This window comes from Halteromyces radiatus (assembly GCF_025201355.1).
Source record: "Halteromyces radiatus strain CBS 162.75 chromosome Unknown BX664scaffold_3, whole genome shotgun sequence".
Taxonomy (NCBI): Eukaryota; Fungi; Mucoromycota; class Mucoromycetes; order Mucorales; family Cunninghamellaceae; genus Halteromyces; species Halteromyces radiatus.
In genome coordinates, this window is record NW_026251689.1 from 2209399 (window position 1) to 2226767 (window position 17369).

The following is a 17369-nucleotide window of genomic DNA, read 5'->3' on the forward strand; positions in this document are numbered from 1 at the left end:
CCTTAACTCACTTGATCCTGTTTTTTTTTGTGTATATGCTATTGACATTATACAACTTCATATCGTGTTCATTTGGTAAATAATAATAAAATATAGTTTACTTTATTAGTAAAATGCTATATTGATCCTTTTTTTTTTTTTTTTTTTTGAATGTGGTCCGTGTTTTTTTTTTCTGTGTACCAATTCCTTCTAGATACATATATCAAATTCTTTATGATTGTCACTCTTACTTATCTCCTAATCAACTCCCTTTTTCCAAAAGAAAAGTATCACTCTTATATACCATCAACAACAAACGAACCCAATACACAATTCAACAATGATAGAACAAGCAGTACACCTGTCAGTACTAATACTGGTGTCTCTTCAACAATAGCATTCTCTGAACCTTTGGACACACTCTATGAATTACAAGAATCAGTCAACCCATCTACACTTGATACCGATCTCGAGGCAACAAACACCAAATTGGATTTCTCATCAAGAACACCACTCAATATTGCACCATCACCCAAACCGTCAAGCTCAACACCTCCTACTTATCCTCGTCATTGTCCTTCGCGTTCTTCACCTTCAACTGCTCTCGATTATTCTCTCGTCACAGCAGATACTCCACCCTTGACTTTATCACCATCACTGTCCACCACTTCAACTACTTCTTCCATTCAAGATCCTCCTTTGTCAGTCCCTAGTCTGTCTTCTTTTAATTCAAAACGACGCTCATCTCGAGTAGGACTTTTGATACAGCAGTTTGAAATCGGTCGATTAGAAGATTCTTCTTTGTCCTCCTCATTTCTTACACCCACTATTTCGAGATCTACAACGACAACAACAAATCGTACTAGAAGGGGGACTATTGGCGCATGCACGACATCAACAGGAGAAAATGTAAAGGAATGGATCAACATCAATGCAGAACAAAGCAAATATAATAACAAAGACGGTGATGATGCCAACAATGCCAATAAAATCAACAAGAGGAGTAAACCTAGAGATATCAATACGGATCTACCCAAATCAAAGATCTCATCATACAGTAGCAATAATCGATCAACACCATCTTCCATCTATTCACCTGTGGTGTGTCATTCTCCCAGTGGATCTACAACGCCAACCAGCACGCGTTCTGTTGACTATCGCTCTATTGGATTTCGACCTGCATTTACTAGTTGGGAAAAAAGAATTGCTGAGGGAAATTCGTAAGTATCTCTCTTTTCTCTAAAAAGAAATGGAATTCGAACTGATTCTTTTCTTTTTTTTTTTCTTTTTTTTTTTTTTTTTTTTTTTTTGAATAGAGTGCTAGTGCCATTACCTTCTGTATCAACCCCTGTTTGGTCAAGTACTCGTCGTCATCTTCAGTGATCTTTCCAAATTTTTTACTATACCCTAATTTTATAGTTTAAAATACGCTTTTATTTTTTTGATACCGTTTCTTCCATCAAGGCCGGCCTTTTTTCTTCTTTTTTTTTTTTTAGTGTCATCTTCATATTCCATTTCCTTTTTTTTTTTTTTTTTTCTGTCGTTACATTACATTTCATTGTCTTTTATACCATCTATTCCATTCAATAAAGCCATACAACATTTTTATTTTGAAAAAATCAGAAATTTTATTATCAATGGTCATTATCAGTATATATATATATGTGCGTATGTATACAGAAATTAATAAAAAATAAAAAAAAAAAAGGATATTATGTTAAGAGTGAGATCTATGTTAGGGGAATCATATAAGGAAGGGAATAATAATAATAATAATAATAAAAATAAAGGTGAAATTAATTAGTAGGACAGATCAAGCCATTGCCGTCGGAAGGATAGATGGTCATTGTAGGTAGCCATAGATAATGTAACAAATGGAAAGTGATATGAAGAGACAAGTTCAAAGCTGGCGGATTGTTGATCAAGTGAGGACCACAGGCACTATAAAGTTGGGCAAATGTCGGATCGGTCAAGTTACTTGTGGTTGCTACATAATCAATATGAAATAAGGTACGTACCACTTGAGGTTGGCCGTCGGTCCAAAGTGTCATGGCTGGTAAAGTGGACCATGCAAATGGAATGCCCTGTCCGTCGTCATTGATAATACTGTTGTTGGTGTAAGAGGTCATAAAAGAAGGTTCAGTGATATGATTTGTTGTTGTTTTATTTGCATTTATGGTGGAATTGATAGGTATGGTATCAGGATTGGATGAGGCAGAGTTGTTGGAAGGATGAATAAATAGAACTAAATCCATTTGTACAAGATGTAACGGAATAAAATTGGGATGATTGTCCAGAGTCAAGTTAAGTTGCCAGGTCGTTCGGTAGAATGGATGAAGAGGAGGACCCCAATCGGCAGATTCTTGACCAAACGTATCAGCTGTTGGCGCCATGGTCACTATAGGAAGTCGAGGTAAGCAGATAAACAAAAGAACACCTCCTATACATAACATAAAACAGGTCAATATGAAACATACCCAGCGCCAGGAAAGACGGCCTTGACAACAATATAAAAAAAGAGAATGAATGCTTGTGGATGTTTGATGATATTTCTTTTTTCGTATTTCTTCAGAGAGGGACATGGTGGTCATAGTGGACTGAAGAAGAGGATGATGGGTAGCTAAGGTTGATGGTGATCTTGCTGTAGAGGTGATAGTGGTGAGTAAACTATCTTGTCGTTTGTCCAATCCTGTCACTTGCTCCTGTTCTACATGAAATCCATTATCCAAACTACATATTCTTGTCCGTTCTTCTTGTTGATCATATAGTTTTTGTTGTTGAGGTATATAATTTGAATACGGAAGATAAGAATGTATTGATTTCGAAGGACATTGCCAAGTTACCGAATCTTAAAAAAAAAAAAAAAAAAAGAAAAAAAAAGGTGGAAATAAGTAAAAAAAAGCGAGTTTTTGCTTGAAGTGGGGTAGGCGGCATTTCAAACTAAGTTATATATTTCATTACTTTGGGCTGCTGTACGACGACTACGATATGGATCGTTTTGATAAATATCGGTAATTTGATCTGATGAAGGATCATTGGGCATGGAAAGGTTCTCTATATTGTTTTCTTAATGCTCTTTTTATATATATTTATATATATGAGATAATGATTAAAAAAAAAAAAAAAGAAAACTAAAAAAGGGGAAAAGAAAAGAAAAGAAAAGAAAAAAAATAAATAATACAGGAGGTATAAAAAGAAAAAGAAAAAAGTAAAAATGCGGAAAAGTAGGTAGTAAGGGGAAATGCATTAGTATGAATAACTATCATTTTTCTTTTTTATTTTCTTTACATAACTATGATATTGATCTATATCCCCTTACTCCTTGTTTCTTCTTATTTATAATAAAAGGCAAAATCAAGAGTACTTTTATATAGATCAACAAAGGGATAATCAATTCGAAGAAAAAGATTTACTAAACATCATTGTTACTTTTGAAAAAAAAAAAAAATAGATAAATGTTTTCTCCTTGAAAAAAGAAACTCTATCAAGGAACATCCCAAAAATACCTGATCAAAAAAAAGTTTTATTTTTATGTTGTTTGGTCGTTTGATGATATCCCTTTTTGTGCAGGAAAAAAAAAGTTTATAATCTTCTCCTGAATATGCATTTCAAACACCAATTTAAGTAACAAAAAAAAAAAAGTCAATCGTGAACAGCTTTTTATTAAGAATGGTATATAAAAAAAAAAGAGAGAATACAATGAATGATTAATACAATATAAAAAAAAAATATACAGAAAAGATATAAACTAATGCTTAAGATACTGCTATGACTACTATTTTATCGACGAGATTTCATATTTGGTTTTGGCTTGATATCCGATTCACGACAAGAATTAAGCATAATCCGATGAGAATCATTTGATGTTGCAAATTTGTGTCCCTTTGACCAATCATAACTAATAGCATAAGCAAAGATATTTCCAGTTCGATTAAAAGTTGTTGCTGATATTGTACCATTCATATTGGGAAATGTCTTGAGCCTTTGTTTCGAATCCTTATCCCAAAATACAATTGTTCCATCTGATCCACATGTTGAAAATGTACCATAAGTAGGATGAAATGAAATATCATTCACACTGTAAATATTTTTGGAATCATCTCGATGACATTTGAATGAGAAATTGCGTCTATGTTTTTTTTTTTATATAAGAAATATATATATATATAAAAAGAAGTTTTCAATCTTTTTCTTTTTTTTTTTTTTTTAAACAATCACATTTACTTACGCTTGTTCATTATCATCTATATATTGAATTCCAACACGCCCTTCAATAGAACCAATAGCATAACCCGAACCATCAATAAAGCATGCCACTGATCGAGTTTGCCACTTTAAGGGAGAGATCGTTTGCTATAAAAACAAAACAAAAAAAAAAATGTTAGTAAAATCATAAAAAGAATCATCACCAAAAAAAAAAAAATACCTTGAATATAGTGGTAGGATTATTTAAATCGAATAATACCACATGTCGATCAGCAGTTCCAACCACCATCAATTGTTGTCGAGAATCCATAGAATAAACCCGTTCGGGTAAAACCACTGTACCAATAGGTTGAGGAGAACGTAAATCCCAATATTTTACTGTCTTATCCCAACTCCCTGTAGCTAAGATTTGTTGTCCTTGATCTAAGAATAATACACTTTTGATCGCTTCATCATGGCCAGCAATTTGTGTTGTTTGTCCTGTTGCTATATCATACATTCTTCCTGCTTTGTCTGCCCCTCCAGAGACTACCTTAGTACCATCCTAATGTTTTTTTTTATGTTTATCAAATAAATATTCAAATAAATCATGATAAAAATGAACCTATTTTTTTTTTTTTTTTACCTTGCTCCATGTCACGCATAAGACGGGTGCTTCATGAGCATAAGATGCTTTTGGAATAGATTGACCACTTGGTTGTATTTCATAAATGCGTACCTAAAAAAAAAAAAAGAAAGAAAGAAATTAAATATACTTTCTTATTAATTATCAAATAATAATAATAATAATAATAAATAATACTAATAAGTCTTACTTGATTATCCCATGAAGAAGCTGCAAGATAATCAGCTTGAGAAGAAAAGCTCAAACCCGAGATACCGTCCGTAGGAGGCGAAGTGATCTATAACAATAAAACAAGTATTAGAATAAACGTGAATGTTTAACATTTATCTTTATTTCTTTTTTTTTTTACCGCCATATCTTGTATAGTAGCCATATTATTGAAAGATAACCCTACTTGGAAGGGAAAAAAAAAAAAAAAAAAGAAACGAAAAAAATTGACACGCATTCGATTTTTTTTTTTTTTTTTTTTTTTTTTTTTTTTTTTTTGGTAGTCCTCCCCCAGGGTTCAGATTGGGTGAAATTTTTTTTAGATATGAAGTTTCCCACTGACAATGCAAGCAAGGGGCAACTTCTGAAGCCAGTTTATAGCCCGTGACTTATTTTCTTGATCTCCCAAATTGTTACCCAATTTTTTTTTTTTTCTAATTTTACTTTTTTTTCTTTTATATTCCATTATGGCAGGAAAAAGAAAGGTAAGGACAAGTTCAATATATAACCATGAATAAATACTCATCATTATTTTTTCTATATTGATATATAATTGTTAAATAGAGAAAAAACAAGACACACAAGGCACCTACTGAAGAAGATTACCTCAAAGTCCCCAAGAGTTTTGTTATTCGATCAGGCATTGTTGGAAACTCGATCACTGCTTTAGTACGTGATGTTCGTCGAGTCATGGAACCAAATACAGCCAGCCATTTGAAGGTAATGAATAATATAAGCTTATTAATAGCATATTCTCGGATCTAACCAATAAATATTATTTTAAATAGGAACGACGAACCAATAGATTGAAGGATTTTGTCGCAGTAGCAGGTCAATTAGGCGTTACAAACTTTATGATCTTTAGTCGAACAGAAAAGAATACCAACCTCCGTATTTGTCGTGTTCCTCGTGGTCCTACTTTATCTTTTCGTATTCATGAATATTCTTTAGCAAAAGATTGTTTGGCTTTACAAAAGAACCCTCATACAAATGACAGTGATTATCACCATAGTCCTTTATTGGTGCTCAACAATTTTAAACAAGAAGGAAAGGAATTTAAGGTGATGACCGCCATGTTACAAAATATGTTCCCACCTCTGGATGTCCAAACGGTAATTTTTTTTTTTTTTGGAATGTATACATTTTATATTAATGATGATTTTATATATATATAGATGCAATTGAATCAAGTCAAGCGTGTGTTACTGTATAACTATAATGAAGATACCGGAATGATCGACTTTCGTCATTACAGTATTGGTGTGAAAGCCACAGGGATCAGCAAGTCAATCAAACGGGTAGTGACAACACATGTACCAAACTTGGGTGATTTTGAAGATATCTCTGATTATGTATTGAAGGAAGCTGTCATTTCTGAAAGTGATGTAGAAGATGGACCAGAATCTACGGTGACACTTGCTCAAGATTATTCGGGACGTAACAATCGGAAGAATGACCAACGGGCGGTACGACTTCATGAATTAGGACCTCGGATGACATTACAATTGATCAAGGTAGAAAATGGACTTTGTGGTGGTGAAGTATTATATCATCGCTTCATCAAGAAAACACCTGAAGAAATCAAGGAGAATGAACGGAAGCGACAAAAACTATTGGCTGAAAAGGCTCAACGACGGGACATACAAAAGGCCAACGTGGAACGCAAACAGTTGGAAAAGGAAGAACATCGACGACGTACTGGTGCTCCTGATGCTCAATCAAGCAAACAAGATGATAATGGTGATTCATCTGATTCGAATCAATCTGCTGATGAGGATGATGATGATGATGATGAAGAGGAAGATTTGCTTGGACAACAGATGGATCTGGATGACGATGATCAGGATAACGACGATGATGACGACGATGACGACAACTAGTTTAGTTATCTTTTTTTTATATATATATATACTTCTTTCTTTACTGTCATTTTTATTTTCTCATACTCATTTTGTGCATTCTTTTTATTTCATACTCTTTTGTTACCTATACGTTATTTTTATATATTATCGATGCAATAAAGATTTATTTGATTTTACACTATACATTTATTAATGTGATGGGGAATATGTCAAAGGGGGTTGTATGTTGATGAGACTATAATGGCTTATTCAACCTTAGTTGCACACAAGAACAACAACTACAAACAATGATGATTCATAAAAAAAAAAAAAGGAACTGCCTTGGACAAGGTGTTCAAGAAATCACAATACAGCTTGTAAAGGTTTTTATTGGATCAATAGAGAGAGAGAGAGAGAGAGAGAGAGAGAGAGAGAGAGAGAGAGAGAGAGAAGATACAAAGGTGAGATGGTAGGGGAAAGAGGACTTTTTCTTTTCTTGAGAAAGGTGGGATGGCAGTAATAAGAAGAAGGTCATGATTCATAAATAAAAATAAATAGATAAATAAATAGATAAATAGATGGATACTAAAAGATGTATAGTGTGATGAGGAAACTTATCAATACATAGATTCTACTCTATACATTCATCATATACAAAAAAAAAAAAAAAAATCAAACTAAGACTAAAGAAGGGAAAAAAAAAAAGGTACACCAATATATAAAAGCAAATACAGAAAATATTTCAATCCAAAAACACAGATATTTTTAGATCCACTGCATAGTACTGTCTTCCAAAGAATACATCCGAGCCAAAGGTTGAGATAAATGAGTTGGACCAGTTGGTGAATGATGAGAGTTGATATCATGATGATGATGATGAGGATGTTGTTGTTGTTGTTGAGGTAGACCATGAGTATCACCAGATCCATAATAATCAGAAAAAGCTAATGATGACGCTGATACATGTTGTTGTTGTTGTTGTTGTTGATGATGATGATGATGGGATTCGGGATGTTCCGTCGGCGAATCATTCGATAAAAGGGAAGTGATACTAGTATGGTCTTGTCGAGTAAGAGTAGGTAAATTTAGTATACGTCCATGATGTTCGGTTGCCGGCTTTTGTAGTTGTTGTTGTTGTTGTAGACGAGAATAATCAAATGTGTAAGAGGAAGAAGGATGATAAGATAAAGAATTATTATTGTCATTATTCATAGGATCGATACGAGGATGAGTTACAACAGGAGGAACAGAGACCATAGAAGTTGGTAAAGGAGTTTTAGGTGAAGAAGTTGGTGAAGGTAAAGTATATGAAGTGACATTATACATGGGATCAAACACCGGCTTTTGTCGATCGATATCTATACTTTGTCGATGATGAAAATGATCTTGCTGTTCGTGTTGATCGTGTTGTTGACCGTTTTGATTAGAATAAGAAGTTGTATGATTAAATTGAGAGATCGAATTATGTCTTGTATACATTGGATGATGCATATAATCATTAGAAGGAAGTGAAAGACTTCTTGAAGTTGATTTGGCAAGCTGACCAGCGGCTAATAAAATGACAAAAAAAAATATAATAAATAACTAATTTGTAATAATAATAATAATAAATAAATAAATATAGATTACCTGCTGTAAATCCAGAAGAAGAAGAAGAAGAAGTTTGATAGTAAGGTTGTTGAGGGTAATGATCAGGTTCCACCACAGGAGGTATACGGAAGTTTTGTCTCACCAAGAGTTCAGGGGATATTTCCAAATTGACCAATTCAGGTACCGCAGAGGGAGTTCTAAGCTTGCGAGCCAACACATCATCAGGATGATAATATGAGATCAGGTGAAGAGGAGTACCGTCCACAATCAAAGACATTGTTTTCTTGATGAGACCATCTTCTTTATAATTATAAGCTTCTGATAAACTTCCAACTAGTTGTCGTTCTTTATGTCTATCTGATACACTTTGGTCTGCACTATTACTTCGAAGTCGATTTCTTGATGGATCCACTAGAGTTCTTTTACGTTTTGGTATACGTTTATCCAATTCACGATAAATCAAAAAGTTTCCAAGAATACGAGAAGGACTCCAAACTAAACCATCAGTCCAACGTTTGATACCTAAATTATATATATAAAAAAAAAGATCAATCAATTAACTATTTTATTTTTTTTATTTTTTATTTTTATTTTTATTTTTATTTATATATTACCAGAATCTTTTTCATCAAAAACAAAAACAGAACCTGATCGTACCAATTTTCTTTCTTTTTCTTGTAAACGTCTAGATATTTTGGGTAATAAACAACGACGACAAGCTTCTAATACCAAAAGAGAATCTTGAGTTGTTTCAATGTAACCATGAAAGGTTTCTACAATGGACATTATGAATAAATATATTTGTAAATATTGCTTTAATAAGGTTTGACAGCTAAAAGCAATAGAATATAAAATAATAACAAAGAGAAAATAAAAAAAAAAGGAAAAGGAACAAAAAAAGTAAAAAAAAAAAAAAAAAAAAAGTAAAAAAAAGAGGGAAAAAAAAAGAAAGTGAACGTGACTCCAAGAAAGAGGGGGGGGGGGAACTTTTCGTCGAATTTATTTCTATTGCCCTCCGATTCGCCATCCGATTGACTCAGCCTGAGAAATGGGGATCAAAAGTCTTTTTTTTTTATCCCCATATAATTATTATAATACTCACGCTATAAAAAAAAAAAATCAAATAAATAAATTTAAAAAAAAAATCATCATCATCATTCTAAACAGTTTCATCTTTTTAAATATTTAGTTTAAAAAAGATGATCTCACTTTTAATTCAATTCATTCAATTTTTCTATTCTTCATTCTTACCCCTTATTGGTTACACTAATCTATTTCCTTTTTTGGTTGGCTTATCAAAGCAAATTTAACCATGGCAAACTTTTAAACTTTTTTTTTTTTTATCATGGTAAACTTTTAAAAAAAAAAAAGGATGGATGAAAATCATATCGGATTTAAAGTTTCCCTCTTTTTCCCTGCATCTGATTTAATAAAACATTTCTTTTTTTTTTCTTTTTAATTAGGATGTGTTAAAAGAAAGACATAATCCAGGAAAGTGGATTTATAAGTATAATATAAACATTTCTTTTTTATTTCCCACGCTTTCCTTTTTGAAAAAAATACCTTTTTTTTCTCTTTCTTTTTTTTTTTTTTTTTGTTATTCTCATTCATCTAATAATATTCCCTCGCTTTCTTATTGGATGTTGTCTATTTTTTTCAATTTCCGTTTATGTGGGGAGAAGGGAGGACAATCTCTCATGCGCTCCAACCCACACAACACATTTTTGCAGTCACTATCGAAAACGCTGGAAAAACATTATTTGAGTGTCAGACTTCTTGTACTTTCTTTTTTCTTTTCTTTTTTTTTTTTTCTTCTTCTTCTTTTTATTACTCTTTATACATTTTTTTTTATTTTCTTTATTCATTCACCATGGTAATTATATATATATATATTCTCTTATATTTAATTATACTTACTTATTTTTACTCTTTTCTATTTAGTCTGCCGCTAACAAGATCAAGAACATTGTCCCTCTTCTTGACCGTGTGTTGATTCAACGTGTCAAGGCTCAAGAAGTAAGTTGAAAATAGTTTATACTTTTATATATAAAAATTATTTATTAATTTTTTTTTTTTTTTTGGTTTAGAAAACTGCTTCTGGTATCTTCATTCCCGAAAAAGCTCAAGAAACTATGAACGAAGGCATTGTTGTTGCTGTTGGTAAGGGTGCTTTGAACAAGGACGGTAAGCACATTCCTCTTGAACTTGCCACTGGTGATCGTGTTATTCTTCCTCCTTTCGGTGGTAGCACTGTCAAGGTTTCTGGTGAAGTAAGTATTATTATTATTATTTTGGATAATCTTTTTTTTTTTTTTTTGAGGGGTGGAACTATTGTTTGATGATCATTCGACTTATTTTTTTCTTTTCATTTTAATAATAGGATTATCTCTTGTTCCGAGATAGCGAAATCCTTGCCAAGGTTATTGAATAAAAATCAAAACTAGATTATTATTATTATTATTATTTTATTGTTTGCATTTGGTAGTTCAAGTTTAGATATTACATGAAATAAAAAATCATTACTTGTTTGTTGTATTATATTTGACAGGCTTATGTGTTTGATAAACTTTAATGTTTTGACATTGTACAGAAAACTTGAATTTTAGGGTACAAATTCATGAAGATTGAAAATATCATGTCAATTAGAATGACAGAAATGGCGATCATGAGGATCTTTTTTTTTTTTAATTTATTCTATAAATGCAATGATAATCCATAAATTGAATAAGGCAAGGTTCAAGAAAATGGTTTCTTTTGTGTTATGTTGGTGCAACGATGATGATTATTGAGCGAGAAAGAGAAGGGCAAAGTCTCCTCCCAAGCTTATATGCAGGATGAAAAAATGGGATCGATTTTTTTTTTTTTTTTGATTTTATAGCCAAAATTTTCCAATTCCTCAGCCAAATTTTAGCTGTAAAACTCGATGGTCGAAGGATTATCAGGCGATTTTTCGAAAAATGGATCAAAATATTTGATATTAATTGCACATTAGATGACAAGATAAATGATAAAATGGTATTAGATGATGGTAAACTATTTTTCGACAGGAACCTAATTGTGGTAATTTTATTGGATGATGATTATTATTGGATGAGGTATGACTGAATTGACTCTTATTTTTTTTAATTTATAATTAGGAAGGACCGTAAATAAACTATTATTATTAAGACAAGAGAAAAAGAATGACTTGATATACGTTCAATCCAAATTTGGTGCAGTGATGATGACTTTTGAGGGAGCTACAAAAGAAAAAGATATACATTCTATCCCACGTGAAATTAGAGCGCAGTGCACAGAGATGATGATTCAAATGTTTAATGAATAAGAAAGAAAGAAGTGAAATTAAAAATAAAGCAGGCTAGATGAATAAAACCAAAAGAGAAGGAGGATACACGCGACTTCGAAAGACCTTTGTCTCGAGTCGGCATGTGAATTTTTTTTTTTTTCTTTGGAACATTATTTCGCAGTTCTTTTTTTTTAACGCGTTGTTTCTTTCTATCAAGACAGTTTTATCTTTTTTTTTTTCTTTTTTGATCCATCTTGTAATGGCTGGTATAACCAACTTCTTCAAGCCTACTCCAAAATCCACTGGGGAAGAAGTAAGACGTTTTTTTTTTTAGTATACTCTTAGTGGTCCTAATATGTACTTTCATTCTATAGACGAACAAACGGAAGAAACGAATCATTCATGGTAATGCCAATACAGAAAGAAAATATAAATATATATATATATATATATATGGATTGTTAACTCAAATGTATAAAAAAAAAAAATAGTTAGTGATAATGAAGATGAAAACGACAATGACGATGATTTGTAAGTTGATTCACCGTTGTTTTCAAATAGGTCTTATACTTAATAAAAAGTTTTCTTTTTAATTGATTGACACATAGTGTGACACCACCAGCAAAGAAGAAAGTAAAAGAACAAATTGAACCTAGTCAATATTTTGCCAGCAAAAAGTCAACAGCGAAGAAACCAGCTACCAAAGCAACGAAATCAGAAGAAGACAAAGATGTTATCATGACAGAATCTTCGACTTCAAAAGCAGCAAAAGCAACTACTTCAACAAAAGCAACTCCTACCACCAAATCCAAAGCAAAGGTTAAACATGAAGACGATGAGGACTTTATTCCACAAGACAAAACTGAAAAAGTGGAAGAAACTCCTGATACGAAGAAATCTTCAAAAGCTGGGTAGGTTCGATTGAATTTTATATATATATATATAGTGGAGCTATTATATTAACTAGTTCAACCTTTTTTTTTTTTGGATTATAATAATAGATTCTATGCTATGATGCACCGTGCCCCTCCTTCAGCCTTGGGATCTCGACCTAAACCTGTCGGTAGTGATGGATGTTTGACAGATAATGTGTTTGTCCTTTCTGGTGAATTTGATACAATCACGAAAACAGATATTCAGGATATTATCAAGACTTATGGAGGGTAAGCATGTGATAGAAAGACTATTCAAATCGGATACTAATAGGATGAGTGATATTTTGAAATTCTTGTTCATCTTAGACGTGTCACATCAGCTGTTAGTGGAAAAACAACATATCTATTACGAGGACGTGATGCAGGACAAAGCAAATTGGACAAGGCAAAGAAACTCAATACCAAGATTCTGGATGAAGATGGTTTTTATAATCTAATTGAATCTTCTGCTGGACAAAAAAAATCTGAATCGACACCTGTGCAACCTACAACGGTAAAGGAAACCAAAGCAAAGACAATAAAAGCGTCACCTACATCATCACCTGCATTATCTGAAACAACCGCCCCATCAGACAGAACTCCGTGAGTGATAAATGAATGAACTGTTTTAAATATATCTATAGTTCTGCTTTGCTAACCTTTCGTGTTCTGTCTAAAAAAAATAGACTTGATGTTGGTGAAATTCTATGGACTGAAAAATACAAGCCAAAATCGACTAGTCAAATCATAGGAAATAAATCAGTTATTGAACGGCTTTCTACATGGCTTGGCAATTGGTAAAAAAAAAAAAAAAAAAAAAAAAAAAAAAAAAAAAAAAAAAAAAAAGAAACAAACTAAAGTCACCTCATACTGCATTGATTTTATATATTAGGCAAGAGAATCGAAAGAAGAACTTTCCTGAAAAGGATGAGACATCCGGTTTCCGGTCGGTTTTACTCAGTGGACCCCCTGGCGTTGGGAAAACCACAACAGCTCAACTTTTGGCTAAAGAACACGGATACAGCGCTCTGGAACTTAATGCTAGTGATACTAGGAATAAAAGTGTTTTGGAAGAGATGCTTTCGGGAGCAACTGATAATCGATCAATGACGGAATTCTTTTCAGGTGAACTCGGTACTAGTGCAACCAAGGCGAAGGTAAAAAAAAAAAAAAAAAAAAAAAAAAAAAAAAAGTGACAATGTATATCCCATACAAGGATTTTTTCATATATCATTCATTTTTCTCTATTCCCAATTAGCAATTAAACCCTGTTCAAGGAAGAGTATTGTTAATTATGGATGAAGTCGATGGGATGTCTGGTGGTGATCGAGGTGGATCAGCAGAACTTGCACGCTTGATTAGGTCAACAAAGGTATACAATAGGACTATTATTTTTTATATATGGCAATATTTGTCATGACCATCTATTTATTTTGTATAGATTCCTGTTATCTGCATTTGTAACGATTCTCGATCTGAAAAGGTAAAGCCATTATTGAAAGTATGCTATGAAGCCAAGTTCACCCGGTAAGAAAGAAAGAAAGAAAGAAAAAAAAAGGATAATAAGAAAATAGACTAATCATCATCCTTATTGTAATGTAGAACACCTGCTAAAAACATGCGTTCGAAACTTATGAGTATTGCATTTCAGTAAGTTTAAAAAAGAAAAATTCATGTTAAATCACAATGAACTTACGATTGGAATTATAGAGAAAAACTCAAGATTGAACCAAATGCTGTGGATGAATTAGTCAGTCTGACTGGGAACGATATTCGTCAAATCATTAACATTCTATCAACATATCGACTATCCAAGAACGAAATGAAATTCGGTGACGCAAAGATCATGCAAGTCAAATCAAATAAACAGTACTATTTTAGGAAACTAACCTTCGTTTTTTATTATTTTAGTGGCACTCATAATCAAAAATACAGTCAAATCTCCCTTTTCGACATACCCATCCGTCTTCTCGGTAACTCTTCTTGGCAACATCCGAATATCAATCAATTGGCGGATATCTATTTCCACGACTATACGTTATCCAATCTTATGATATTTGTAAGAAAGATCACATTCCTTCATTTTGCAATCTAATTCTTCATTGTTATTCATAGGAAAATTATCCCAAGTCTGCTCCCACCAAGGCTAGAAAATGGAACAAAGATGGAAATCCCAGGGAAACCGAATGTTTGGAAATGGACTTATTAGCCAAGGCGGCGAATGCAATTGCCGAAGGTGATCTTGTGGATCATCGCATGGGGTAAGAAAAAAAAAAGATTGACTACATCATTATTATTATTATTGGCTGATATTTATGTCTTTATTTATTTAGATCAAACCAAGAATACTCTTTGATGCCTGTTCATTCTATTTTCTCATGTGTTCGACCTGCTTATTATATGGAAGGTAGTTTAGCTGGCAACCGTATGAACTTCCCATTGTAAGTTATATGATCTATATCATGCTCCTATTTAGTCTATTCCTAAACCTCTTTTTTTTTTTTTTTTTTTTGTTAGATGGTTGGGTCAAAATTCAAAAACAATGAAAAATAAACGTTTATTGGCCAATGTACAAAACAAATTACGATCCAAGGCAACAGTAGATTTATCCGAAGTCAGACAAAACTATGTACCAGCACTAACATGTAACATATTTACAGACATCACCAATGTAAGTTGAAAGAATAATGAAGTATCATTATATTAACTTTTTTTTTACATTAGGGTCAATATGATAAGGCAATGGATACGATGGATTATTATTACTTGGATCGTGAAAATTTGGAAACTCTTAGCGATCTTTCCCTAACTCCCAAACCAGTCATGAACACTCTTTCAGCGGCTGCCAAGCGAACATTCAATAAAGTGTAAGTTTGCTTTTATCAGTGACGAAAAAGAAAAAAAACCTATCGTATATTTATAACCTATCTATTTTAGATACAAGGCTCGAAGTCATCCTGTGTTGTTCGAACTCAGTGATACGACTCCTCTCAAGAGCAAGACTGTTGCACCAAAGGAAGATTTGGAAGGTGTGATTTTTGAAGTGGAACCTGAAGATGAATTGGAAGAAGATGAATGAAATGGATGATGATTATAGTTTTTAGTCTATTTCAGTTTTATAAGGTTTATATCAATCATCAACAATAATAAAAAAAAAAAAGATCTTTATACAAATTTTTTTTTCTTGATCTTGAACATGTTCATTTGCTCAAAGACAGTCATTTTTTTTTTCATTTTAAGGAAAAACCGCTAAAATAGGGAAATGGTTACCGTCTAAAATATATCATTTGCATATGCATATTTTTTTTTTCCTCGGGAGAAGCATCCAAAAGAATTAGGGTCATGTGTGTGGAGCCGTCATTCTGATGAGAATGATGGTTGTTATGGTGATGACACTCTTTTTTTTTATAGCTCCTATATGGCCTATGACGATGAATAGTCTGGATGAGGAAAATAATATCAAAAGAAGTGTGATAATGAGTTACCAAAGAGCAAGATGATCATAAAGACCATATTGATAGAGAAAAATAAAAGACAAAAAAAAAGAGTTTATTGTCGGGAAGGAAGAAGCGTATTCAATGGGCCTTGTACAAAGATAGATCCAAAGGGGGAGTGACTCTCTGGAATATCAAAAAAAAAAAAAAAAAAAAAAAGATGGAATGTTAAACAAACTACTACTATCAGACTATATTATATAATTAAACTAAACTAAACTAATTACTATCGTCCTAGATACAGATATATAAAAATAGATGGCGCATATTGTAGGGGAGATTTGGATTATGGATAATGTTGCTTTGTTGAGGCTGATTGAACTAGTTTTGTTTTTGGTTTGTCGTAAATATGGCACTATATAAGTAATTAGTATTATTCTTTTTAACAATTTTTTTTTTTTTTTTTTTTTTACCTTGTGGGCATGTCTATACCATAAAACACTATTTTTCCGTTTTGTATTGCAGATGGGAACAAATTGAAGACATTGATGACAAAGTCCTTCCAAAAGATCACTTTCTTTGTTGATGCGTTGTTCCAAAGGGGGAGCAAATGGTTGACCAGAGACAGAAGAAATACCATGGAAGAATTGTTTATGATACCAGTAAGCACTGTTTTTCAATTGAAGCCATTTGCCCATAGGCTGACAACTTTCACAGTAACCTTGCTTGAGCTGACCAGTGTAACGGACCCATCGTGGAGTATACACATCATGTTCATAACGAGGATTTTGACGCCGGGGCATAGCACTTGCATCTCTAGTGGCGGCGTCCAGATCGGCTTCATTGAGTGCTGGATAATCATATTCCATAGAGGAGGCAGAGGTATTGGATGATGGTGACGACGATGAGGAAGAGGAGGCTGAAGACGAAGAAGGAGATGGTGATGCTGTGGATGAATTCAACGTTCTGCGGCTATGCCTGGATGGTGGCGAGAGTAAAGTGGAGGCTGATCTGTTGGTGTCGTTGACATTGTTCCCATTGCTATCATCTATTTCAGTTTCAGTGGAGTGGATACTGCTGACATCGTCGTTGTCATCATTGTCATTGTCACTGTAACGCTGGTTCTTTTTTGCATTTGATGATAATAAATCATCATCCACTGGTTTCAAAGTAGCTGTCGAAGAGATCGTAGATGATGAACAGTCAGTGGATATGGATGATTTGATATTAGACTGCTGGTGTTGGTACAGTGTGCTGAGACTGGAAATATCGTCCACGAAATGATCT

General features: G+C 33.0%; 9 protein-coding genes across 9 annotated transcripts; 4 read left to right on the forward strand and 5 right to left on the reverse strand.

Moving 5' to 3' along the window:
- The first annotated feature begins 139 nt into the window (after positions 1 to 139).
- On the forward strand, positions 140 to 1469 carry BX664DRAFT_357770 (uncharacterized protein). The gene is made up of 2 exons (XM_051547983.1): positions 140 to 1199; positions 1296 to 1469. The coding sequence occupies exons 1-2, from the start codon at positions 151 to 153 to the stop codon at positions 1360 to 1362; spliced, it is 1116 nt and encodes a 371-aa protein (XP_051401765.1). The 5' UTR covers positions 140 to 150; the 3' UTR covers positions 1363 to 1469.
- A 269-nt stretch (positions 1470 to 1738) lies between these two features.
- Positions 1739 to 3078, reverse strand: BX664DRAFT_384764 (uncharacterized protein). The gene is made up of 2 exons (XM_051549201.1): positions 2941 to 3078; positions 1739 to 2827 (listed from the first exon to the last, which is right to left on the reverse strand). Exons 1-2 carry the CDS (start codon positions 3020 to 3022, stop codon positions 1776 to 1778), a joined length of 1134 nt encoding a protein of 377 aa, XP_051401766.1. The 5' UTR covers positions 3023 to 3078; the 3' UTR covers positions 1739 to 1775.
- A 537-nt stretch (positions 3079 to 3615) lies between these two features.
- Positions 3616 to 5213, reverse strand: BX664DRAFT_278198 (WD40-repeat-containing domain protein). Its single transcript, XM_051541397.1, has 6 exons — positions 5160 to 5213; positions 5001 to 5087; positions 4811 to 4903; positions 4406 to 4729; positions 4208 to 4332; positions 3616 to 4108 (listed from the first exon to the last, which is right to left on the reverse strand). The coding sequence occupies exons 1-6, from the start codon at positions 5181 to 5183 to the stop codon at positions 3760 to 3762; spliced, it is 1002 nt and encodes a 333-aa protein (XP_051401767.1). The 5' UTR covers positions 5184 to 5213; the 3' UTR covers positions 3616 to 3759.
- A 238-nt stretch (positions 5214 to 5451) lies between these two features.
- Positions 5452 to 6897, forward strand: BX664DRAFT_384766 (Brix domain-containing protein; the record flags this gene model as incomplete). The annotated part of the gene is made up of 5 exons (XM_051549202.1): positions 5452 to 5502; positions 5582 to 5737; positions 5806 to 6129; positions 6193 to 6757; positions 6815 to 6897. Exons 1-5 carry the CDS (start codon positions 5485 to 5487, stop codon positions 6895 to 6897), a joined length of 1146 nt encoding a protein of 381 aa, XP_051401768.1. The 5' UTR covers positions 5452 to 5484.
- Positions 6898 to 7260: 363 nt separating this feature from the next.
- Positions 7261 to 7904, reverse strand: BX664DRAFT_329430 (uncharacterized protein). The gene has a single exon (XM_051544781.1). It carries the CDS (start codon positions 7785 to 7787, stop codon positions 7542 to 7544), a length of 246 nt encoding a protein of 81 aa, XP_051401769.1. The 5' UTR covers positions 7788 to 7904; the 3' UTR covers positions 7261 to 7541.
- Positions 7905 to 8356: 452 nt separating this feature from the next.
- On the reverse strand, positions 8357 to 9234 carry BX664DRAFT_260781 (Gti1/Pac2 family-domain-containing protein; the record flags this gene model as incomplete). The annotated part of the gene is made up of 2 exons (XM_051540647.1): positions 8357 to 8970; positions 9063 to 9234. The coding sequence occupies 2 exons, from the start codon at positions 9232 to 9234 to the stop codon at positions 8357 to 8359; spliced, it is 786 nt and encodes a 261-aa protein (XP_051401770.1).
- A 1014-nt stretch (positions 9235 to 10248) lies between these two features.
- On the forward strand, positions 10249 to 10971 carry BX664DRAFT_329431 (chaperonin GroS). The gene is made up of 4 exons (XM_051544782.1): positions 10249 to 10321; positions 10390 to 10464; positions 10536 to 10718; positions 10829 to 10971. Exons 1-4 carry the CDS (start codon positions 10319 to 10321, stop codon positions 10877 to 10879), a joined length of 312 nt encoding a protein of 103 aa, XP_051401771.1. The 5' UTR covers positions 10249 to 10318; the 3' UTR covers positions 10880 to 10971.
- Positions 10972 to 11886: 915 nt separating this feature from the next.
- BX664DRAFT_329437 (uncharacterized protein) lies at positions 11887 to 15825 on the forward strand. Its single transcript, XM_051544783.1, has 18 exons — positions 11887 to 12047; positions 12109 to 12139; positions 12226 to 12265; positions 12343 to 12645; positions 12736 to 12897; positions 12976 to 13251; positions 13335 to 13445; positions 13541 to 13805; positions 13907 to 14020; positions 14090 to 14175; positions 14251 to 14298; positions 14359 to 14496; positions 14560 to 14707; positions 14764 to 14909; positions 14982 to 15089; positions 15166 to 15319; positions 15373 to 15515; positions 15586 to 15825. The coding sequence occupies exons 1-18, from the start codon at positions 11994 to 11996 to the stop codon at positions 15725 to 15727; spliced, it is 2469 nt and encodes an 822-aa protein (XP_051401772.1). The 5' UTR covers positions 11887 to 11993; the 3' UTR covers positions 15728 to 15825.
- A 398-nt stretch (positions 15826 to 16223) lies between these two features.
- BX664DRAFT_364891 (uncharacterized protein) lies at positions 16224 to 16885 on the reverse strand (the record flags this gene model as incomplete). The annotated part of the gene is made up of 2 exons (XM_051548438.1): positions 16224 to 16268; positions 16556 to 16885. 2 exons carry the CDS (start codon positions 16883 to 16885, stop codon positions 16224 to 16226), a joined length of 375 nt encoding a protein of 124 aa, XP_051401773.1.
- Between the last annotated feature and the right edge of the window lie 484 nt (positions 16886 to 17369).